This window comes from Mugil cephalus, chromosome 13 (assembly GCF_022458985.1).
Source record: "Mugil cephalus isolate CIBA_MC_2020 chromosome 13, CIBA_Mcephalus_1.1, whole genome shotgun sequence".
Lineage (NCBI taxonomy): Eukaryota > Metazoa > Chordata > Actinopteri > Mugiliformes > Mugilidae > Mugil > Mugil cephalus.
Window position 1 is genome coordinate 5,781,320 of NC_061782.1, and position 25,766 is coordinate 5,807,085.

At 43.6% G+C, this 25,766-nt stretch overlaps 1 protein-coding gene across 7 annotated transcripts in view; it reads left to right on the forward strand.

The window, feature by feature from the left end:
• LOC125019070 (adhesion G protein-coupled receptor A3) overlaps positions 1-25,766 on the forward strand; it is a 160,661-nt gene that overhangs the window by 12,388 nt on the left and 122,507 nt on the right. For all 7 annotated transcript variants that reach the window (XR_007114010.1, XR_007114011.1, XR_007114014.1 and 4 more), the window contains exons 2-7: positions 3,481-3,552; positions 14,905-14,976; positions 16,888-16,959; positions 17,091-17,162; positions 17,583-17,746; positions 24,356-24,569. Coding sequence is in view for 1 of the 7 variants with exons in the window: in XM_047603575.1 (XP_047459531.1) it covers positions 3,481-3,552; positions 14,905-14,976; positions 16,888-16,959; positions 17,091-17,162; positions 17,583-17,746; positions 24,356-24,569 (666 nt within the window). In the remaining 6 variants the exon portion in view is untranslated. The remainder of the gene's footprint in view (positions 1-3,480; positions 3,553-14,904; positions 14,977-16,887; positions 16,960-17,090; positions 17,163-17,582; positions 17,747-24,355; positions 24,570-25,766) is intronic.

The following is a 25,766-nucleotide window of genomic DNA, read 5'->3' on the forward strand; positions in this document are numbered from 1 at the left end:
TGTGCAGCGTGAGTCTTCTCCACACTTCCGCTCTGCTCCCCTTGCAGTTTGGTCAGCAATCTGCCCATTCAGCACAATGCATTGTGGGATCCCACTGCCTAATCCTGGGGTTAAAATTGAGCGTACGTTCCCTGCTGCCGTAGTGGGTTCTGTGTCGTCACAGAATAAACCAGTTACGCATCCCAATTACTGGTGCGTGACAGTGATGGAGGGACTTGACCTTGTGCAAATCTGTGTGTGTGTGTGTGTTGAGAGGGGGTGGTCGAACGATGACTGGAGATACGCAACATCACACATGCAAAGGAGGGCTGAAGGTAGCAACGCACTGCCGGGCATGCACACATCCACAACATCACAGGGAGGGATATGGAGAAGGATCGGGAGAGCGAGCAGCCCTGCAGCAGATGATTTAAGAGCTGGCTGAAGCAATCAATATTTTAGCAGATATAAAATCCAGAATTGCCATCCGAGGTGTATTTAAAATGATGTGAATCGGAGCTGTAGAATAAGCGCAGTGTATATCAGCCACTTGCCCTCTTGTGCTGTAGCTTGCAGCGCTGTATAGAATTGTGTGTGTCTGTCTGTCTGTCTCCTGTGTGTATGTGAGGACAGAGAATGCAAAAACTAGTGAGTTTAATTGTTTTACAACAAAAGTGGCTCTAGTAGTTAGTTGTTAGGACTATCAAATTACATGCAGTTTTTTCCTGTACCAGTTGAAACATGTTCTATAGCCAGGCTACGACTGACCTATTTACACCGAGCAGGCATAACATTATGACCACCTTTCTAATATTGTGTAGGTCTCCCTTCTGCCTCCAAAACAGTTGTGATTCATCAGGGAGTGTGGATCATCCCACAGATACTTGATCAGTTTGGACTCAAGTGAATTTGGAGACCAGGTCAACACCTTGTGCTGATTTTCACATATTTTCTTTTAGTTGTTCCTTAACCATTTTTGTGTTGCCATCAAGTAGTGTCATCGCTATGGGATGGGAGTATATGGTCTGGTCTAGGTGGGTATCTAAAGTAACGTCCACACGAATGAATATCAGGTCCAAGTTTCCCAGGAGAACATTGAATTGGTAAATACTTCTCCTGTCAGTGATTTTAATGTTGTGGCTGATTGTATAATAACAGTTCTGACCCAGAAATTAAAATAACATAATGATCAGTTTTGTCTGCCATAAATTTGAAGTTCATTAAATCTATATTAATAAAAAATAATAAAAATTTCAGCTGAGTATTTTCTGGCCCAGTTTGTGGCAGTGAAAAAAAAAAAGTGCATAAATACAGTTGCATATCTTTACCCAATAAAGCTGAAATGTGCTGGCAAACATATTCCTAAACACATCCAGCAGCGAGGCGGGAATTCATTTGGAGTAGCTTCAACTGCTACCGCTCGGGTACGTTCACCAGCTAGCCGCTAACTCAGTGCTGGCTGTGGTGGTATTTTATAGCTCTACGGCTACAGACGTGCTGCTTCCTGCCCTGATGTGGTCTGATGCTCTACCGGCTGTGTCCTGCTGTGTGCCTCCCTTTAACTGGCTCTAAGGTGCTTATTTCTTAGTGTGGTCCAGCTATCCTGGACAAACACTGTGGAAGTTATTCTCTGGCCGGTTGAGGAGACTTGAGCCCTCTTCTGGAAATGTCTCTGGCACAGCAGGCCCTATGTGGTCTAATTAGTCACTTTGGGTGTTTTGATTCTACAGTAACAAAATCCCTGCTGAGCACCTGTCAGCTTGCACCGTGTGTGCTTTTGTTTTGTTGTACTTCCTGTTAAGTTTTGCCGTCTCATTTCTATGGATGGATGATGTAGGTTTTGAAGTAGCATTAAGGGCAGTTTATGCCTCTGTGGGACATAAACTGCCCTACCCGAACACTAGTCGGTGTGTCTTTTTTTTTGTTGGGTTAATTTTGGTTTATACTTCCTGTTTCACTTTCAACAATGAATTAAATAAATTTGATTAAATTTCACTTAAATAGGAGTCAAATATAACTTTTATTGATGTGTTCCATCTTCCATTATTGATCCAAAACAATCAATTCAAAAATTGCGGAGATGGAGAAGCAGCCGGAAATATTAAAGCGGAAACCATTGACTGTATGTACAATGGCCAAACCCATCGTGATGTCACCCATTGGATTTTAAATCTCGTAAATGAATCCCAAAGTGGGCGAAGACCACGGTCGATGTTGGATGCTCGAATACTCAGCCTACGCACCTGTCACTCAAAACGGGAACACCCTTAATTATGCAGAATTTTGAACCTTAATAAAAATAAACTAATGAGTTAGAAAATAATTCACCCCCCGTACAGTTGTCATTATTAGTGAAATAAACTATAGAGACCAAAACCGTTTTTCGCACCAGGCTGTAAACATGTTTAATAATGCTGTAAAGTTGGGCTTTTTAACATGGGGGTCTATGGGGATTTGCTCCCTTTTGCAGCCTGCCTCAAGTGGCCACTCAATGAACTGCAATTTGGCGGAAACATGCTACTACCAAACGGCCCAATCACAGCTCCTGCGTCACCGTGACATGTAGTTACATTTGTGCCATAAATGCATTAGAGTGGCGGCTCCGTTTGGATTAGCGCTGTATGCGTTAAGCGCTTAAATGAATGTCAAATACCGCCAGTATTACTCACTAATGGCGTCACAAGTATAGCATGTTTTTATGTGATTGTACTCTTTCTCAGTGTTGTGTTAAGGTCTGAAGGAAAAAGCTCAAATCCCAGGCGCCGGTGTGTTGAATAGTGACAAGATTATATGTGTGTCTGTTTCTGCCACTCTCAGCAGGAAGGCTAGTCTCAGCGCTACTATTATTTTTTTTTTTTTCACTAGACAAATGCATTACTCTGAGAACATATAGCTTCTCATTTTACATTCAGCACAGACATAATTCACCCCCCCAAAAAAAACAATCAAACAGGAAATAATGTAATGACAGCTGTCAGAGAAATAATCAAAATGGAGGCACTGACTGCTTCTGTTCTGAATATTAATTCCTCACTTAAAGATCCCTGTGGTGCATTTCATTGATTTGTTTGCTGTTGTGATGTGAGCAATGGATGATTGAATTGTGCTGAACCGGCGTTTCTTTAAGCTTTTCTATTCGGCAGATATTTTTGACACGGAGGAGAGGAGGATCGGAGGATGTTGGGTGAGGAGAGGGGGGGTGTTCAGGGGCTTGGATCATTACCCATCTTAACCGCGAATGGCCATAAACAAGACAGAAACGTGGCCTGGATGAGTAATTTACAGCCGCAATCTCATCAGACGTAAATCCTTATCTCTTGCCAACATATTGGCAGTCGGGGTATAAACAATTTATCAGCCGTTTGAATAAATTGAGTAAATAATTTATTTTTTGTGATCTTTACAAATGTAACCCCCCCACCCCATCCCCTACCACTTGTTCTGTATGCTCATTTCATCTTCCCTCTCTCTCACGCATCTTTTTTTTCCCCCCCTAAACAGAAACCTGAGCAACAACAAGATCTCTCTGCTGAGGAACGGCTCCTTCTATGGCTTGGCTGCCCTGGAAAAGCTGTGAGTACTTAAATCAAGCTCTCTTTACTGTTTTGCCCTCCCCAGAGTCCTAATGGCTGTCATCATAGGGGCGGTGTTGCGCTGTAGCTGGGGACAGGGAAACAGGGACACAGTGGGAATAAGGAGATCCTTATGTGGGTTTGCCCTGCAGGAGGCCCCTTTTTTATGTTATTTTGCTGTCAATCCTTGGGCTTTACATCAGCTGCCGCATTTAAATGTCTTAAAATGGTTTAGGATGCAGCCTCGCATAAAGGACTAATGCTGTGCAAGATCAGAGAGCCTTGACGTTATGGCTTACTGTGTCTGTTTTGATGAATCTCGCACCATGTGCAATGTCCCAGAGAACGGCGTTCATGCAGCCTGATGATGAGCTCCACGATGGCTTCGCTGGCCCCCTGAAGTCAAGTATTGATTGCTTTCACCTCCGTCCAGCCCAGTGATCACTGCTTTTTTCTTTTCTTTTCTCTTTTAATACTAATGGCGGCAGTGACATTGGCCGAGGAGGAAGGAATCTGAGATGGGCTAAAATGACACAGAGCGGCTTGATCATACTCTCCATTTCCATGAGAGGTGATGGGACATGCAACTACACTTCAACCCCAATAGATAGAAAGATGGATAGACAGCATATAACTTTTGGGAGGTGGAATTTGCCCGGGAGATAATTCCATTACATGACATTAGCATGGAGACGTCTACAGTCAGGTTCTCTCATGTTAGCATTCGTTAGCTCGGTAATTCGTTAGCTCGGTAATAAAAAGACTATTGGTAAATGGTCTTGCTTTTTTATAGTGCCTTTCTGCCTATTGGTACTCAACGTGCTTTACAGTCACAGAGGTCCAGTGTCTTGATCAAGGAAACCTCAACATGTGGCACATTCCAGGGATCGAACTGCTGGCCGCTCTACCTACGGAGCCACAGTCACCACTATTGTTTCCCACAAGCACCAAATCATCATCACAGTCATGTTCTGCCCCTTCAACTCAGCCTAAGTCACCTCTATTAGCTGCATTTAATGCAAAACATCGACAAATATTACATATACATCCATAATTATCATAATGGATAATTAAAGAGTACTTATTTTACTTATTTTAAAACTTAAATACCCTAATTTAGAAGTCATAGATGGATATATTTACAGGATGGATGTCACATGTCTCCCTTATCGGTGCCATTAAACCTTTCTACTCTCATTCCTCCACTGGGGGTGATGTTTTTAAGGACACTCAGCCAAAGGTTTGCCATGGCTGACCTTTTTTGAGGGGCAGTTTTGCGCGGCCCACCCCGCTCGCCGCTCCTCGCTCCCTGGGTGCGGCCGGCCCGCCACCAGCCCTGCCGCGTGCAGCTCTTGGCAGAGGCGCGCCCCCTCTCCCCGGCATTGATGCCAAGCCAGGTAGCCTCAGCGAGTTGAAAGTGGCGGCCAGCTGTTCCGTCGTCTGGCCTGGCCGACTCGCCAACCTGCCTGCGCGGCTGGCCCGACTGAGTGGATCTAAAGGGCTGTGGTGAATTGGCAGCTGATTGACAAGCTTAATAAGCCGCGTGTATGTGTTTGCGCCGCTCCTGCAGCAGGTGCGGGCTCTACATACTTCAACAATCAGACCTTTTGGGGCAGGAAGAGAGACGCGGAGCAAGGTTTTTTGCAGGAAGTCTAACCCAAGTAGCAAAACATTTTCTTATTTATTGCTGTTTATGTGGATTTTTTTTTTTCGTTTAACTTGCAGATTGTGCTTCAATTACAATATGTGAGTACACTAGAAAGCCACACCTAATCCCCCATAATGAAATCTACTTGATTAGTCCTTGCATTTTGCAGCCATTCTTATCAGAATGAGTGCGGTAACACACTGTTTGAATTCCATTATTGGTCATTTTTCATCCAACACAGAGGAAAAATAGCCATTTTGTTGCAAACAAATTCAATTCCACAGCATCCAGGCGATGCGTATGATGTCCATCGCCACAGAAAGTCCGTCTGAATTATTTGATTGGCACGGCAGACCTTCGCCACAGCATAGCCAGTTCCCAACAGAGTAACTAAAGACCAAATTTCTATTCCAAAAAAAAATGTTTGGGCTGGGAAGTTGGTCTGGCTTCCAGCATGATACAGTTGTGGGACCTTCATTGTTCAAGGCTTCATTGTTTGGTGTCCTTCAGCCCTCGCAGTCAAAAACAACAGAACTCCCAGTACATCACATCATGTGTCACTGTCAATTCCACTCTTAAATAGAGTGCCATGGCTAACCGCAGTGCCACAGCTGAAATGGCTTACATACAGTAACAGTCAAAAACGCCTTAAAAAAAAGCATTACAAGCAGTTTAGGGCCTTGGTTTTACTTGGTCACAGCTTTGAGCTAACATGCCCGCAATGACATTTTCAATTACGGGTCAAAAGCAAAACTAAACTGGACGAATTAAATTTGTCACTGGAGGAGTTCAGAGCTTTGAAATAACCTCACACACATACTGTATCACCCTCATGGGGCAAATGAGGTAATAACCACGTCCATTTGCCCTGTCGAGCACAAATATGTGTTCTCGAGCATTGATGAATATATTTTAGCCTTCCTCATCAACATCATCATCAGCATCATCATCGCATCAGCAACTTGATTAGTCCCCCCGGGAAATCGCTTTTGATGCGATTTGCCTCTGATAGCCCCTGATAGCGTCCTCTTAATGGAGGGTCCCTGCATGTTGGATGATGTCCTGAATGCCCTCTCCTCCTCCCGCCCCCTCCCACATATGGACGCAGGCCCATTACCGTCAGCCAAACCGGGTCCCATGGGAGCAGAGCACAAACAAAGCCCGTCACTGTTCCCAGGTCGGGGCACTGAATGTGGCTTTTGCCGCTTCATCATGGGTTCCCACCGCTGAAGGCCTCACTGTGCTGAGGGAATGTGTGAAACGGATGAGGCTGACATGTTTTTTTTTTTTGTTTTTAATTTTGTTCTCATGCTGGATATGTTGCTCATGTTGCTATGGTGTGAACCGGCAATACATTTTCATTAAGGGACAGACATTTTTTATTAGAAGTGCATAAAATAGCTCTGTGGAATTACACACATTCACACAGATGATAAAACAAGATTGATTTTAATGTTACACATAACAAGCTTAACTGTAAACTGGAGGATAAAAATTGATGCCTTTTTCAGACTGTTAAATGCACACACTGCTCTTGAAAGAACACTCCTATAGGCTCCATTGACAAGGCATCTTTACAGCCGTGGTTATTTTTATAGTTGTGACAGTTGGATTTATTCTTAGAAAGCTGCTGAAATGTTTTTCTTTTCTCCTCCTCTTTTCTTTAGCTCAGAGTAAAGGGTCTATTTTTCCGACCGCTCGGCCGAGCATTATTTGTCTCGCCTTATTTATTTGAAGGCGAAGGCTAAGCTGGACCTCCGTTTCAGGTCAGAGACGGTATCAGAATTCAGAGTGGCACCTGCAATTGTTCATTCTGAAAAGTAGATGTCAGAGGTGTGAGGTGTCCTTTAAAAAGTTTTCGCGGCTCCCGTTGTTCCCCGCTGACAAAGTGACGTTGATTCAGTCTTCCTCGCGAGCGCGTCTCCTTGAGAGGGTGATGGATGAGGAAGTGGCAGATCGACGAAGGACAAATCCTCCGGCTGGTCGTGCATGAGAATGTGGAAGACCGGGGGGGGGGTGGGGGGGTGGGTGGGGCAAGGGGAGCGGCGGGGCAATTGGGGAAGTGCTCAATGATTGTGTGATCGTAAACCTAGGTGACCCTGGGGTTTTCCCACAGCAGGTCAGAGGTCAGGGGTTAGTAGCAGGGACAGCAGAAAAAAAATGAAAGTATTGATGGTCTCACCGGGTCAGTAATACATGATTAAAGCTGAAAACCCGCTCAATCTAAGATTTTAAATACATCAGTGTGTCACTTTGTCAATATTCTTATATTGGTGTAAAAAATTATTTGTTCCTTATTGAGCTACCTAATTACAAAAAATAGAAATTGAACGTAAAACGATAAAATTATGCCAATGTTTTAGGACAAATCTGATTAACAAGTTTCTGTATAATGTCACTATTCAATATTTTTTGATTAGTTAACTATTAACCTGCAAATTATGTGAAATTAAGTTACGTTGCAATTATTCTGTTTAAACACCTGCGCTGTAGTTTTGATGAGCATCTGTTTAGAGCTCGATCCACCCTAAGGCTGCACCTTTTCCGGACTCCTCTACTTAAAGCGAGCCTGTTTTTCTTCTCCCAAGAGAAGACTCGAAGTAAGACGAAGCCTTAAATGGATCAGAGCGCAGTCTTGAAATATGAAAGGTTTGATTGTTATTTTACGGGAAATAATTGCCGTGTCACAGCCAAGGCGAAACATGCTAGCGCCATGGGTGTGACCGAGCCACTGACCAAGTTTGGACAACCAGAGGAGTGGGATTCTTCTTCTGTTTCTCCTCTGTTTCCCGTCTCTTGGTTGTTGATCACAGATTGTCTCCCACAGTGAAAACAAGTAGCAGATGAAGACTGTAAACTGTATCATCATTTAATAGAAACATTTATAATATTTATTTTCAGCCCTGGAGCATTGGGAGTTGTTTCTTGCTTTGTTGTGGTATTTTTTTTTTTTAAAAAAAGCAAGAGAGCAAGAGGGCTTGCATCAAAAGCATCTCTTAGAAGAATTTGCTTCACACTCTTTTTGACCTTTCTCTTTGTTCTGATAGAAATATCTCCCACTGATAAGAGCAGCAGTTCCAAAATAAGGATGCAGTTGCCGTTAACAAAGAAATGCTCATCTCGATTCACCGATTCTCCAAGCTTTTTTTTTCTCCCTCTGCTGCAAAATTGGCTTCGCTGCTTTTGTCTGTTTTTATTTTGACTTTGGCAGAAAAAGAAAAAGATGGCTTTGCATAAACGAGTCGCTTATTCATTAATAAATAATTTTTACTACTTCTGTTCTTTTAAGTGAAATCTGAAAAAATATTTCTTACGCACTGCTCATCCACCCACGAGGAATTAGCTGCACTCCTGCAGTGTTTGAGAAATGTTTAATCATCGGCCCTAAATGGGTTGAGACTGTGGAGATTTTTAAGTGGCAGAGACTCGCGTCTTTTCTTTGAAAGCTGCGCAGTTTACTAGAAAAAACAAATACCTTCACAGTTTATGCTAATTATCACCAGATTCACTCTGATGACTCGAGACTGTTTCAATTGGATTGTGCGGCGCGCCTTGCCAAGTAGGTTGAATAATTAATTTGCGTCCTGTGGTGCCTACTGTACGAGCAATATTTCCATAATGCAAACACACACATGGAAGTCCGTTGCCGTTTGAGGCTCTGGCAGCGTTAGCTACAAACCTGCCACAAAGTGTGCACGTTTCACTCCCTTTAATTAGCCTGAACTGTCTGACTGTCCTGCTCTTTTTCTCCCTCCCTCCTCAGTTAGCTTTCAACAAATATTTATTTACAATGCAGTAGGTGGTTAGCTGTCTCTCTGAGTGTTTGTTGTAATACAGAGTGTGTGTGGCCAAGCCTCCCCTCAAAGCAAACTGACCCATGAATATTTAACATGGGAATGGAGAGCTTTAATAAACAAACTCTACATTGCCGCTAGAACTGGTGCCAATGTTAAGTATATTAACGTGTCAGTGTTTAGCGGGGATAGTGTTCACCATAAGCACCAGCTTCGTTTAGCTTTTTAGCACGCTAATATTTGACACCTGGAACTGAATACAACTGCAGCAGTAGTGGATGGCAATGTCAGCTACTATGGGCATACTTTTGGGCTTTCACCTTCATCAGTCCCTACCCGAATAGTGTTAGCATGTATCTCACCAATTATAGTCTAAATTGCATTCTTTCCCTACACTTTATTAAAGAGGACGCATCAGAAGGTCACATTTTCTTCTTTCAATCATCTGCTTCCATCTCGCCTTGTCCTCTGCATCCTCTTCTCATGCACCAACTACCTTCATGTCCTCCTCTACGTCCATAAACCTCGTCCTTTGGTCTTCCTCTAGACATCTTGCCTGGCAGATCTAACTGAGCATCCTTAATATCTTCACTATCTCTCCTCTGAACATGTCCAAACCATCTCAACCTGGCCTCTTTAACTTTATTTCAGAAACATCTCACACCTGTATTCTAATGTACTCGTATTATCATAGGTCCTTTCCTCTTATCTAATTTCTTCCCTGTTACTTCCCTGCGCATTTCTGTGTTTCTACTGTATAGCATGTTAATAGCTGTGTATCCCTTTCTGCACTCCCCCTTTCCCCTTTAGTCAGATACCTATAACAGATATATATATCTCGTTCCTCCTGCTTTTCTCTCTCTTTTCTGTCTCTACCCGGTCGGCCTTGGGGCAGATGGGTCCCTCCATATGAGCTGTTGGGTTCTTCTCAAGGTTTCTTCCTGTTCAAAAGGTTTTTCCTTACCGCTGTCACCTTCATGCTTGCTCTGGAGGAGTCAGGCTGGATTTCAGACCTGCTTTTGTAAAACGTCTTGCGACATTTTGTATTGTTAATGACTATATACCCCTTCACAGCTTGTAAACACTGTGACGTATTTTTGAGGGGCGGGGCTCAGCTGGAGGCAAAACATCTCAAGCATGCTAGCTTGTAAACGGCACTTAACACATTTCAATGCACTGTTTTGGCAAGAATGGATGAGGAGAACGCATATTTTAGAGAATACGCTAATACACTCACTCCCCGAGGCTGTGAGGTGTGTTATTTTAAAAAGTTGACTCTGTCTGATAGGACTACATTCACAGAAAAGAAAAACCAAGGGCACACCAGTCGTTAGAACCACTCTGGAGTGTAATGTAGCAAATTTAGCTTCTGCTTAGACACCCTTGAAACATACAACTGACTCTGAGTTAGCTAGCAGTTAGCATTAGCATTAACACGTAATAAAATTATTATATTTTCGCGGTTCATGGTGACGGTGTTCGCCTCCAGCTAACATCCTGACATCATAGTGACGTAGGCCAGGAATAATTCTATATAAATAAAATTTAACTCAATTAAATTGAACTGCATTCACCTTTTTTAGTCTAAAATCTTACTTAAGTGTTCGGGTACGGTGTGTCTTCACTGTTCCAACCTTAGTATTATTATTAACTTCATGACACACGTGTGATCCCTAATGTTTACTGAAACCAAGGTGCCTTTACGCGTACGTGCACAACGGCTGCCACCGAGCAAGTCCTACTAATGAATGTATGTCGTCATCTCATTTCATTAAGTGGGTGAACAGTCGAATGCATCATGCCGCATCACTTTCCACTTGGATGAGTGCCCAAGTGGCCGGAGCGAGCCACGTTTTTATTTGCTTATGTAGTTCATGTAGAAGTTGACCTTTTAGTGAATCTGATGGCATTCCGATAATTACATCAACATTGAGATTTATTTAACGGGATCGTGCAATGATTAAAGCCTGTGTGCTATCTAAAAAAAAGCAAAGCTCTGTCTAGAGTCTGAGCCCAGAGCATGTGTGTGGTCTGGTCACTCGCACACCTCCTCCATACCTCAGTGTGACTGTGTGATGTGGTAATCATTTAGATTCAGGGAGGATTCTGCCCATTAGTGTCACACAGCGAACAGGCCACTATCATCAGGGTCACATGGCTCAGGAGAAATTGAGCAGGCTAAGATACACAGTGCTGTTTAAATTAATTGGAGAGCACTTCAGCAGCTTTTCAAACACTAACCGCAAATGGGGGAGTGTATATAAGGAGGGCTGCTACTGCTCCTCAAATATGCAGGACAGGGGGAGTAGAAAATGGTTATTGTTTAAACATTCATCTCATTTGAGCTGCTCCAGCTGTATCTACAGCAGATATGTGGGGCAAGTCTCCCCAAGGTAGTTATCATTTGTTTGCAAGTGTGTGTCTCTGTGTGTCTTGTGCGTGCCGTAAATACTCAACGGAAGAGAGAAGCTTTATTTGAGGCAGGTCATTATCAGAATCTGTACTTTTATTTCCTCTGTTGTTTATTACAGTCAGAGGTTTTCTGATTTGCTCCACTTTGCTCTGTTCATATGTAGAAAACGCATTCACTTATATAAAACAATAAAGGGAACGATGGATAGCAAGTGTGTGCGCGGGATCTGTCAAAAAAAATAATCAGACTAAAAAGCATGTCTGTTAAAAAGAGAACGTAGGGTGAAAACAGTGGTATGCAGGGTATTATTGTGCTGTTGCACTAAGAGGGAGAATTTAGGATTATGCAGACTATTGTAGCTCAGTAAGGTGGGTTTTGTTCGGTCTTGGTCTGGATTTTATCTAAGAATTGACGTGTAATCCCATAAGCATATATGCATCTGCTATGTGTTACAATATACTACTGACTGGACCTTTACTCTTTACTGTTTGAATACAGTATGAAAGGTGAAGTTGCAAGTCCATATAAGCTAATGGTAGATTCCTTTTGTAACCAAGTGGTGACCTCTTGGGCTGAAAAACAAAAAACTACAGTTCCCAGTTTAGCCACCATCTCCAAAAGCAACATTAAACCCCCACGTTAACATTCCTAACTTAACAGATGGAACCTTGTTTCTTGTACTAACCTGGTACGGTTTTGGTCTCTATAGCAAGTTTCCACAGTTAGAACAAGTGTACACAGGGTTGAATTTTTACATTACTCGTATACATTTTAATGGAGTAAGATGGCCAAGGCCAGAGCCACCCACATTGAGCTTCAAAACCGCTTCTCAGAAATCATGTCACAGTGGGTTTGACCTGTTTTTTCTGTTTGTTTTTTTCTAGTTTTTTTTTTAAAGGTACACGTAGTCAACAGTTACAGCCCAGACATGGATCTTGGATGGGTTACAACCATATGGATCCACTTTGTCCAAACCTTAATAGTTTTGCAGTTCCTTCCAATTCAGTTGTTTTGGGTAATTTGTAAGCTCAAATGTTCCCAAGGTGGTTATCTGTGCAGGTGTATCAGCCGGTGTGATGAGATTGGCTACAGCTCCCGGTGACCCTAAACAGGAACCACAGCTACACGTGTCCACAGTGTGGACTTACTGAGAGGAAATGTGGATGCCAAGGCCAGACAGTTGGAAACCATTGACGTACGTTAGGGACCTCAGAACTTGTAACAGTGACCTATATGTTTATGTGGAAGAAGGAAGAGAGGGAAACAGAAGACGACCTCTTGAACTCATGGCTGGAAGTACAACTCCTCTCTATGTGCAAAGTGGTAGGTGTAGCTAGGAAGGATTAACGAAGGTTAGTAAGAAGTTTGGCCAGGGTCCTCATCAATCATTCTATGTAAGAAGACGTGCTAAGATTAGCCTCTGACTAACTCAGCTGGATAAGTACACAGGCGTCATAATACAATATATTATTTGCAAATCATTCTTGGAGTTATTTTTATTCCATTCTGGGCACCAGGCATGGTGGGGCACATTGACTGAAGGCCTGTCAGACAGTAAATCACAGAAAAGGATGCAACATTCACTTTCAGATAGTTTCCTCCGATTGTTGAAACTTTTGGCACCCATTCTGTTGTATTAGTCGCAGACCCCACCCATCCTGAACTAGCTACTGACACACAATCATAATTTACAGCACGTATTTGCCGATGCTCGTTGGCTCGGATCTGACGGCTATAAAAGTTGTTGCCTTTCGCTGCCGTGGTTTGTTTTATGCGGCTTTAAAAAATGACCTCATACAGGAAGCCGCGCACCGCGATACAGTTGGCACGCGCTGTGAAATCAGAACTACAACATACTGTAACGACAAAACAATTATTCTGCCTGAGTGTTACGACGGCAATATATGATCTGAAAGGAATTCATACATATGGATATCTTTGGGAAATTGCTGTTTATGTACTGCACATACTTTACACTTGCACTAGCAGCTAATTTGTTTCGTGTAAACTCACTCAGCAGCCACCTCCGCCCCCTTGGTAAAGCAGCGAGTTGTTAGGGTGGAAAGTTTTGTACATTCAGCAGATTTAGAGCTGGCAGACCTGTGAGCTGCAATACAGGCCCAGGATAAAAGCAGGAGCTGCCGGCACGGAGGAGGACCTCTTGACCTCCACCTTCCGCACGCTCTTTGGTAGCATATCATGCTTGATCAAAGACAGCTTAGTATGAGCGCGGAGGTAAGAGCTAGCCGTTGGCTGACCTGACTGGGCCAGGAGGTTAGTCTGCTAGTGAGGCAACTTCAGTACCCTTCCTAAGACTTCCGAACACTTGCTACATTTTGCTATCTGAATGACAAATCCCAGAGGATGTCTGCGGAAAGTCTACTTAGGGGTTTCTGAAATAGGAATAGGAAAAATATTCTAAGATGTTGATCTTTTTTGCCAAGGAGACTCTTAGGATGTCCTAACACTTCAGAGAAACTAACCGAAAGGACTAAGCAACAAGACACAGATCATTACCCTTAGATGGGAGTCATTTTTCTGCTGCTAATGGTGGCTTGTCTTCCCTACGAGTGGCTAATGCTTTACATTCGGAAAATTAGCTTTGGTTACTATAAAATAACCACAGCCGAAGGTAGACGTCCTTGCTTACAGTGTTGAATGATAATGTGCCGTAAGGCTATTACGTCTTCCATTCTGTTATGTCTGTTCAGCTTCTGTTTTCAGTATGTAAAAGCATGAATTTTATGAATAATCTCTCCCATGTGTCAAATAAAGAGAGCTTGAGCCTCTTATTTTCACTTTGGGACAATGGCTGTGGCTTGGACAGCCCTCTTGGTCTTGTTTTGTTTCTTTTGGCTGACCCTGATCTGGCCCAGGCGACTGTTAAATGGAAGAAAGAAAAAAATAAAAAAAGGTTGAGGCTGAGTTGTTGCTCACGTTTGGAAAACGAAAAAGGCACTACCCTTCTTCTCATTCTCATCACACTGGATGTACAGTGCAGAGTTAAAGGAAACCAGGGACACAATTTCAGGAAGTTTTCTTTGGCCCGCAGAGAAAACCAGAGGAGAGGCGATTTTTCTGAGGTCCATTTTTAGTAGAGGGGTTTCGGGGTAGGCGGTGGGGGTGGACAGGGAGAGCCTGGCTGTGACCGCAACGTGTGTGTTTTTGTCTCTTGGCTGGATGTGGTCTGGGTCTCAGGCATGCAGGAAATGGTCCGTCCTGTCCAGCTAACAGGTGCAAGTTGCAGAACATTTCCCAATGAGATAAATACCGGAATTAAGGTAAAATGTAGTTTTTTCCTTTATTCCCACCTGAAAGCAAACAATTAAACAATTGTAGTGGACTCCTCTGTGAACATTGTAAACATCCTCATGCGCGGTGGAATGTATCACGTTTCACTGGACGTGAAACCTGCGATTTTCGTTTTTAAACTTATTATCATTAGCTGGATTGATGGATACACGTCTCTGACTGTTTCTTTGTGTTTGTCTTCTCCAGGGACCTGAAGAATAATTTGATAAGTACAGTGGAGCCGGGGGCCTTCCGTGGTCTGCTTGCTCTGAAGAGACTGTAAGTATGATGAAGCCTTGTAATAGTCTTCTCCGGGGCACATGGGAAAAAGTCCTCTGGCTTTAGAGACAACGAAAAAAAAAGAAAAAAAAAGCAGTGTCCCAAGTGGAGATTGAAGTGGACTGACTTTTTCAACTGAAGGAAAATAGCTGGGAGTACTGTTTCTTTGCCCAAGCGAAGCTCAGTCAGGGCGTAATGTCCTGTTTGAAGCAGGCCCTTCCTACGCATTAATACAGCTAGACACAGAAATAGTTTTCATGCACTTTTTACACTCAGATTATGTCGAATAGGACCAGTGGCTTCCAGTGAAAGTAGCTTTCCAGTGTATCTCTCACAGCGCTGGCACCAGTCGAACCTTTCTCTTCGACTTTTCGGAGCATTGAATCAGGGGCAGAATGAGTCAATGAGAGAAAGAGATCACTCTTAATTGGCTGCTCAGCTCTGAGAAGCAGTGCATGGGAACAAGACGGCCTGACCAACTAGTAGAGTAGACCTGCTGACCATTGGCTCGGGGCAACGTGAGGTGATGTCACAGTTGACCTTCGTTGCTGGTTGTTCTTTGAAGTCGGTTTTGTGGTCCCCCACCTTAACCGAGCTGAAATACTACACAAGAATTGTATGAGTAAAAGATAGCTATACTGTCAAGAAAATGACGCCGACATCTATCAGGTTCTGAGCAAAATGCGGCTGCAGTTTTCTAACACTAGCTGCCACGGGGCATTCTCAATCTTCAAGAGGAGGACTATGGGACACTTTCAGCTGGGGCCGTCCCTAGAGAGCTAATCTACCGCCATGCTGCGCTCTGCTCATCCCTCGCTGTTACTTGCTTTCTTCTTCAGAAGGCCCTCTGCACAGATCTGCAGAAGATCTTTTTAGAATCAGTGTGACAGTTCAGTGATTTAATTTGCAAAATAAACTAAACATGAAAAAAATAAAAAAGGACAACGTCTGAAAGACAGCCTCTGCTGTGTAGAGATTTATGAACTTTCAAGGATGGTTGTGTTAACCGTTATACCTCCTTTAGAAGTCTGTCTTATGTCCCCATCTTTCATGTAAGCCTCGCCTTGCAGGGAAGTCTCCAAGCCACTGTAAATTGCTGGGTGTGTTTTATTGCATATGGATAAACTCATTTGCTAAAAGAAACATATCCTCCAACAAATTGCCCCGCCGCTCCGCTGCATATGAGAGCATGCTTATTAATTGGTTAATTAGTTTCTTTTGTTTCCTTTTACTTTTAATTGAGGCTATGAATCTTTCAGTTTCATCAACATTTGAAATGTTGTGCAAACCTCTCTGCAACGTAAACATGCCCTGTTGTTTTTTCCTTTGCTTTTTTTTTTTGGTGAATTCTTTTACTTGAGCAATTTTCTCAACAATTACTCTCGCTCTGGCTTCCTACGTACAGGGGTTGGGAATGAGTGACGTGATTGCAGCCCGATAGTTAGCGGGATCTGGCCTGGCAGGGATGCAAACACTGAGTTAGCCGGGCTTGATTCGGGGCGCGTGTGCGCTGGGCTTCGGGAAGCAGCAGAGTGCTAATTTAAGTGCTCCCCAACTGGTGATTATTCGAGTGCTCTGCTTATTTTCCCACAGCTGCTCCAGCAGAGCAGCTCCTTAATTACAGAGTGCGAGGGCACGGAGCCACGGACATGACAGCGCCGAGCCACTCACATATGGAAGCCCACTGCATTTGCATGTGTGTGTGTGTATATATTGGAAGTGTGTTTGTGCCAGTAGAGGTTATAAGGGGCGGTGCAAAAGGTCAGGACAGATATTCCAGGAATGACAAAGATAACCAGCTCTATGTGCAAACATGCGTCATTCTGCAGTTAATTCTTATTTCCACTTGTTCTGACTACAATCTCAGTTATATTCGATGAAACAAAAACCTTTGCATTTCTGTCCATGTAGGGACCTGTCCAACAACAGGATTGGTTGCCTCTCCCCTGAAATGTTTCTTGATCTTGGCAAACTCTCAAAATTGTGAGTATTTTCTTAACTGGAAACATGCACTGCACTTCTTATTACACGCCGCCTGGTTAGAATATAGCGTTTGATATGTCTTCAGCAATGTATAAAAAAAGAAAAGCTTTCATTTGTGTCTCCACAAACAGGAATTTATCTGGGAACATCTTCTCCACTCTGACCTCGGGACTCTTCACACATCTAGTGGCTCTCAGAGTGCTGTAAGTTAAAGTGCTCTCTCATTTAATGCACATAATCCCCTCAGTTGTCTGAGCTGTGGTTAAAAATGCATTTAAACCTCATTTGTGTTTGTTCAGAGCACAGAAGCAACGATAATTATTGTCTGTTTTCATTTATTTTTAACTTGCAGCAGGAAAGCACAGGTATTACTAATGACATTAACCATGGCCCTGGTCCATGTCCCTGGGCTTGAAAGTCGTGCCAGTGAGTGCACAATACCTGCACCCTGCAACTGCTGCACGTAAATGGAATGAAACCGTCATTAATTTGATCAGCAACACCTGCTCCTTCTGTTATGAGGCATCACAATATCTGCTGTGAAAAATGCCTGCTGGATGACTGGAGTCACAAACACGAGCACACAGGGTGTAACTGTGCGCCGTTTTTTTTTTTCTCGCCAGGCACTTCAGCACCGAGACCTTGTTCTGTGACTGTCAGCTGAAATGGCTGCTGCTCTGGGCTCGACGCAACTCGGTGAGGATTAGCAACGATACGGTCTGCGTTTTCCCCACCCACCTCCACGGCCTGGAGTTTCGCAACCTACGGGAACAGCAGCTCAGATGTGGTAAGGATTTAGCTATGTGTGGTGCGATGTTAACAGGATGGAAGGGATATGCGTGTTATTTGTCAGAACTGTAAATTAACCTGGTAGATGCTCAAAAGTTTTTCGAATAGGTGAATTTCAGAGTGGATTTGCTCCAAATTGGTCTGCAGCAGAGATCTGAAGGGCCGTTCTAATCATTTGGGCGGGTTTCATGCGGTGATGGACAGGAGAGTAGCAGCTACGTAATTATTCACATCATCCCAGTGTCATAGAGGAATCAAGATGTTTCCAGTTTGTTATGGCTTTTAGTATTGACAGCAAAAAAACTTTAAAGGACCCGTGTCTGATATTGATTAAGACATTTGTGTGGAAACTTATGTCGCAAAATTCATTGCTATGGTCGATTCTAGACTTTCCAGTTGTGTGCAGATTTATTTGTTTTTCTCTGAATCGGTTGAAACGTGCCATAATGAAAACCCAGTGGCGGGTTACCAGAAAAATACTCATAACAACTGATATTTTTATGCATTAAAATGTATTGATACTGAAGATTAAATCATTAAACATTTTATACTTGCAGTATATACGTTAAAAAACATGAAAAATCAAGACATTTTGTCTCATTTTGCTCATTTCACAAACATTATGCTAGCTGGTACTAGCTTGAGTCTCGTGTTTTTTAACTGATACAGAGAGAACAAAAACCTTAGCACACAATTGGATAGTCCTACAAATAAACCAGACCGTTTTCTTGTAAGCAAATTGAACTCAACTCTGCCTAGATGACGTGTATGACTTAGTCTTCTAGTCACTTCTGATCTTCCATCACCACATAAACCCCACCCTAACTATTTGATTAGCTTGGCAAATCTTGGCAAGTTGGACAAGCTCCCACACTATGAATTGCAACTGCTTAGATAACTTTTGCTTACTATTCACATTTTATGCAGGTGAATAGTCGTATTATCCTGTTCGAAATATGGTGTCACGCCACTCATGTCTTAAAAAAAAAAGCAACACGGTACAACAATACAAGCATTCAATCCAGCACATCTATAGCACACGGAAGCTAAATATCTCGCACAGCTCCAATAAGTCTTTCTTGCCACAGTAACTAAGGCTGTCTTCAGAGTAAATTCATGGTCTTGTGGTTACCACATAGGAAAATGTGAGAATTCTGCTGTTTGGCAGCTTCCAGAGGCCACAGAGGCTAACAGTTTAGCAGCCTAACAACCAGACAACATAATGTTGAGATCAGTGCTTTCCTTAGACATATTACAAGTAAACTATAGTATTTTAACAAAATTTACATCAGAAATCTCCAGTTAAATCTCCTTAAAACAGATTAATTTGGGGTTTTCACCCAAATACAGTAACAATGACTTTATTTGAGAAATGTATTATTTAGACTAATATGTCAATAAAACTGATTATTGTTACTTGATTTTATGCATCATTTGTAGCACTGAATGTGCCATCAAAAGTGTCATTCCACAGTCACCAAATAATTCTCGGCATAATTAGCACTTTTGTTAATTAGTTTATCAATCGACTCCCTGTGCCATCCCAGGTGTAAATTAGTCCTGCAGTGTGAAAAGAGAATGAAACCCAGCAGGCCTCAAATAAACCGACTGACACATTTTGTCAGATGGGAAATACGAACGTTCCCTTCCCTTCCCTTCATCTTGATTTCATGAATGAGTTGTGCAGTCATTCTGATTTTTTGGACTGCTGCTTTGTGTAATAAGCTACATTCCGGCGATGTTTCATAGAAAGTACACGCTGATGCACTAAAACAAAAACCAGCCAAAACTGAAAATCAAATCATGAAAACCTTTTTTATTACTATTTTTACTTTTTTAACATTTAAAAGAGAAGACACTTGTGTTTTTAGTGTAAATGTGTGGACATTTTGTTGCAGAAACGGCTTCATACTTGAGGAATATCTCCGGAGACTTCTTATTAAGGAGAAACTGTTTCATTTCACTAACATTGCATTTCAAGTGGTTAGCACAATGAGAACATGATTAAGTGGAGCTATTCTGATAATAGGTTTTCCTCTCCCCTTTTATCTCTCCACCTGCTGTGAACTGTTTGACAAGCTTAATATAAGGTAGTGATTTAGTGCAAACTTGCTGGAGAGAAAAGCCCAGGCTAAAATCATCTAATAGCACAGTTTCCGTGTGGCCCTGTTATTTGTTATGGGGTAGCAGTAGCCTTAAAAGCCAGGGGAGGCATGCTTGTACTACAGGACTTGCAAGTTCAAATCCCCAAACAAGCTAAATAAATTTTATGCTGGTGAAAATAAATGGGGTTTGCTCTTCCTTGCCCCTTCAAATTGCTGTCAGTAGAGCAGAGTGCTTTCAGTAACGCGTACAACACTCTTGTTGCTAGTCACTCTACTGGAGCTGCTCTGCTACCAGTCGCCGGAGACTGTTGTGTAACTGGCGTTGCCAGGTGAGAAAATGTTTGAATATGCAGCGCTCAGCAAAACCTTGTCCGTAATTATTGTTTTGGAAAGGTGGGGTCACCCACTTCTAAACTGTGCAGCACAGTGTGTGTATCCACCTAGAAGAAAAGGCTATTGAAAGAAACGCAGAAAAAGTGGGCTGCATGGAAAGACGAAAATATACTCATATCTTTCACACTTTTAGATTTTTAGAGGAATTAAATATGTTGGTTGATAAAAATCTATTTTGACATGCACACTGGAACTGGCATGCAACGATCAGGCATAACATCATGACCACCTTCCTTATATTGTGTAGGTCTACCTTGTGCCTCCAAAACAGTTGTGACTCATCAAAGTGAATTTGGATCTAGTGAATTTGGCATCCAGGTTAACACTTAGTCTTTTAGTTGTTCCTAAAGTGTTTTTGTGTGTGTGCTGAGTGCATCCTGCTAGGGATGACTGCTGCCATCAGGGAGTGTCATTTCTATAGGGTGGGGCGGCCTGATCTGGTCTAGGTGGGTGCTACATGTCTACGTAACATCCACACGAATGCCAGGTCCAAAAGTTTCCCAGCAGAACATTGAATTGTCATAAGATGGTCATAATGTTGTGTATGTCACAGCGAGTTATGCATCAGACTGAGTCATTTAAGCGGGGCAAAATGGCTTCTTTACTAACTGCAAGCTGGCAGCGACAGTGAATAAAAGTCTTTACTTTTCCTTCTGAACGACTGCTAACAGACCGCCAGTCGTACGGCAGACCATCTCCAGCTTCCCTCTTTTCCTTTAGATTCCCGCTCCTCGCCGCGGCCCACTGGGGAATTATATCTCATATGTGATAGAATCATCCCCCTCTGTTCTTTATATCTGCCTCACACAGGGGATTTTGCGCTGGAATGAGATAATCATTGGTTAGTCGGTGGGTTACGTCTGCGCGGTTTAGTGCATATGAAGAGAAGGGACGGCGCACGAGGAAGCGCCGTGATGCCAAACGGTTTACGGAATGAGAGAAATCCTGTCCCAGTGTGCAGTTTGCTTAGCATACTGAGTGTATGTGTTTTTCATAAAGCAATTACAGGGTAACTCTGCGCAGTGTGTGGACAAAGAGCCATGAGTGGAATCCAGTGGCAGGACAAGAGGCACCAAAAGCATCTATTATGGGATTACAATAATAAGGTTGTAGGCTCCATACCGCTCTCCAAAATACAACTCCATCTACAGTACCTTATTCATTCTCTTGGCACCGAGCAGTTTTCACTTGGACACAGTGTGGTGCTGTAACAACCATATTTTTTTAATGATGTTTCATGGTTGTTATTTTCATATGGCTACACCTTCTAAGGGAATGTCGTACATCAGCATACACCAGCCAGGGCCTTGTTAAGGCTGTGTGTGGATGTGCTGCATCCGACACCACATCCTTCTTATCAGAAAAGACAAAAAAAACAAAACAAAAAAATGGAAATAGGCATCCCCCAGGCACACCATCCAAAAAAACTCCCATTTCTTCTTGATTTTCTACATTTCCCCACCCTGTGTTTTTATTGAGATGTGTCATGGAAGATGCATCTGTTTCTTTCCGCGTGTGATGGGTAGCAGATGTTTGCAGCACACATTCCAGCAGTGATACAGGTCGCGTACCGCCTGCAAATGAGGGGGAACAGGGGAGCGCGTGAAGCTTCCTGCCCGGATCAGGTGCTTCCTGTGTTGACGTCAGCGGCATGTGGTTGGTTGAGCTTGAGCCCTTTTTTTTTTGTTAACACTGCTATGAAAAGAGCACCAACTCAGACATACAATAAAGTGCGGAGCTAACATGGCATGTTACACAACGTCTGCTTTCTATAGCAGCCTTTAACGCATGATGACACAGCGGTGCAACCCCACCCTATGGGTATCGTGTCTTCAGATGAAATTTCATGTGCAGGTCCGCGTCTTTTAGCCCGTGGAGTGCTTGTAATAATGTAATGATACAAAAATATAGCTCCACGTTGCCCGGCACACGGGCCTGAAGTTCAGTCACGCACCTCTTTTATAGCGAGTTGCTTCGAGAAAGGGATAATGAAGGGGCTGAAGAAACGTATATAGAAACATAAGTCCGCTTTGGTGTGGATCAAAATCCAAACTGCAAAGGCAGACTTTTGACTATATGGGATTAAAAGAGATGTAACAGTAATGCTTTTAACCAAGAAAAATGCTAAAACCACTAAAAGATTTTAATCACGTCAAAGACATTTGGCCTAGACGCTTACAAATACTTCATTGATGAATTTAAATGCATTTAAACGGCTTTCATAAAATACATTTGCATTTGAATGAGAGCTCTGCTTGGCCTGATTCAACAAACTATTCCTGCCAAAAACAACACAAAACAAAACTGGACACTCGAAGTTCCTGTTCCCGTCCGTGACCTCCCAGTTGAAACTGGAGTAACAAACACTTCCTGTGTTTTTATTTCACAATAAAAGCAGCCTTTCAGTGAGCCGAGCTCATTTGGATATGAAACCGCAGCGGTGTGATGCGATGTCCTTCACCGGTGACTAATGCTGGTGTCACACCACCGGGCGAAAAAAAAAACAACAGATGAAAAGTCCTTGTCAGTGGAATGAAAATTACTTGTTATTTGACAGACATGACGCGATGGCTGCAGCTTACGGTGTTTCAGCGCTCCAGTGACTCGTGTGTTTGTTTCACCAGTTCATGAGCGATGGCATAACGACGCCAACCAGCTGTCATAAATAATAATATCCAAAAAAAAAAAAGTATTTCTTCAGGGATTTCAAAGAAATTTTAAATTGATTATGCACGCTAAAGGTCTGCCGTTAACTGCGGCGGCGCGCTTAAAGCTCTAGATGCTTTAAATCAACGGAGCCGGACTACGGCACTTTTCCACTCTAATTCTTTCACATACAGGCGTACTGTACATGCCATCGTGCCTTCTCATCGTTCCTGTCTCCGAGTCCCCTCCTCTCCTTCCCCTGTACGCGCTCTCACACAACCAGTAATTGCATTTTTTGCTCGGACTGTGTCCAGTGGGCACAGACAAGCAGCCACACTCTGATCCTTGGCTCAAAATGTTGTTTAAACACTATGAGCATCGGCCAAGTCAACACTCAGTGGCCCCCATGCTGTTTTTTTTTGCCACGTGCAGGAGAAAACAAAGGCTCGGCTGCTGTTTCTGTCATGGAGCTGTAACAATCTAAAAGCCACTGTTGGAGTAATCGCACTCTCAAATGCAGTTTTAATTGTGGGCCTGTGAATACACTCTGCATAAACAGTCTTGTTGCGACTTACTCAAGCTCAAAGCGAACGTAAACCTGCGAGACATTCAGGCACCTCCACAACATGGATCTTTCAGTATTTTCTTTTATTTATTTTTTTCAGACCAATACATCGAACAATAAAAGACTTTATGGCCCACATACTGAATTGCCTGTCAACCGGCTGCAGCATTCGCAATTGAGTGGAATACAAGTGAGCGTGCACGCTTACGCCACTCTGGGAAGCACGAGGCATGCTCTGAAGGAATTTCTGAGATGGTGCGTCAAGAAGAAGAACAAAAACAAAGATCCTGGCCAGTCCAAAAGAAACGACACTGTCAGATCTCCATAGGTACAGCGTGATTACAGACGCTGCATTGTCAACAGTATGACATAATCTCCTCCAAATCATATCCTCATTCTTGGGCAAAAAAAAAGGCTTGAGGACTTAGTGCCAGCTGCTGTGTAGGTAATCCTGTTGCTGATGTTGCGGCAGGCTTCCATTGTGGACATGGTAGGAGTCAAGGAGAGTCCAGGGGAGCGCTCAAGGCTGCCCTCCTTTATCAGCTGCTGTTTGTCTCGCTCAGCAACAGCAACATCATGTGGGAGCGACGGGGGAGGAGTGTGACCTTGACAGAATGTGTGTGTTCAATTATATCAGCACGTTGGCAGCATTTCGGGGGCATGCATGACTCTGGGAGAAACGTAATACGGTTGCAGGTTTGATTTGAGTGTGATTTCAGTTCGTGCATGCGATGATACGTTTGTGGAACGTTACCACTGGAAATATAAAGCAAATTCAGTCAAAGCTGCCTTTTAAAGATGCTCCTCAGGAAGGAAGGAAGGAAGGAAGGAGGGAGGGAGGGAGGGAGGGAGGGTTTTTTAACAAGCTAACCTTTTCCTGCTCCTCCTCATCTTCCAGATGGACCTCTGGAGATGCCCCTCTTCCAGCTCATCCCCTCCCAGAGGCAGCTGGTTTTCCGCGGGGACCGGCTCCCCCTGCAGTGCACCGCCTCCTACCTCGACCCGTCAGTGGAGCTGCGGTGGCGTCACAACGACCAGATCGTGACCACGCAGGACGAGCACGGCGTCTACGTGGAGGAAACCCTGCTCCACGACTGCTGCCTGCTCACCAGGTGGGGAGAACGTGAGCTGGGAGCTGAGCAGCTGTCGGCCCGGCCCCTGTTGCACCGCTGCACATTCACACACACGCACTCAACTGGATGATATAATTCAAAATGCACCCGTGAATAAGCTGCTGCACGAGCGAAAGCTCGTTCAACGCAGAACACGCGTGTGCTGTAATACATGCTCCCGCACACAGAGACCCCCGTCCTCTCCGCCTCTCACTCACTCAAAGCAGCTGTGATTTACCTTTTGTTATTGCCGCCCTTGATAAGGATCTGAAAGGACAGGACAGAATTGGCTTGGCAGCGTGCCAACACCTCAGAGCAATCTGTGGCTCGTCTCCAGAGGGTGGCTGTCCAGCCGCTCCCCGAGCTCTGGCGGGGCACAGGCTTGATCACACGCTAAAAGGAACAGATGCTGAATCATAATTACGGTGATAAAGTGGGACCGGCAACGCTGGCTTTAGCACAATTTTTCTGATAGAAGACACAAGCCCCCCGTCCTCCTCCTCCTCCTCCTCCTCCTGTCTTTATTTCCTTGGCTGTTTGCGCCGTGTGTTTGTGCATGTGTGTCACAGTAAATGCATTTGACGTAATGCCGTGGCAACGGGGCTCAGACGCAGGAGCACACTGCAGTTGATTAGTTTAACTGCTGCCTGTTCTAACTTGGCCTCCCTAGCATAAATATTGATGGAGCGCTGACAGAAATATGTTTCACCGTGTCAACAGGGCCAGGACGCCTCTTGTTGTTGTGTGGTTTATTCGGCAACACGGACGGCAGCAACTTTTCCACCCCGTTTCTGGGAAGGTATACCGTTCCCCTGGCTGCAGAATGCCACAAACAGTCAATATTTTTTCTTTTATTATGTACCGCCTCACCGGTGCACAATCATTCTCCGTGATCCCGGTGGTGGACGCGGCGCTTTGAGTGATTGGATTAAAGGTGGTGTGGGCTCTTTTAGCGACGTTTGGCTGTCTGTGTGTCTCCGTACCGATGTTTCTTGGCAGTTTATTTTAATCAAGGCATTCACCGGGGACCAACGCAATACTCTGTCACTGACTTCTCCCTGCTTACCATTACAGAAGTGATAACTATGAAGTATTAGTACAATACTGAGATACTTGAAAGTCCTATTTTATCCTTCTGCCTCATAACTCAGAGACATACAGCCTCTGTATCCACTGCATCTCGCCTGTCAATTATAC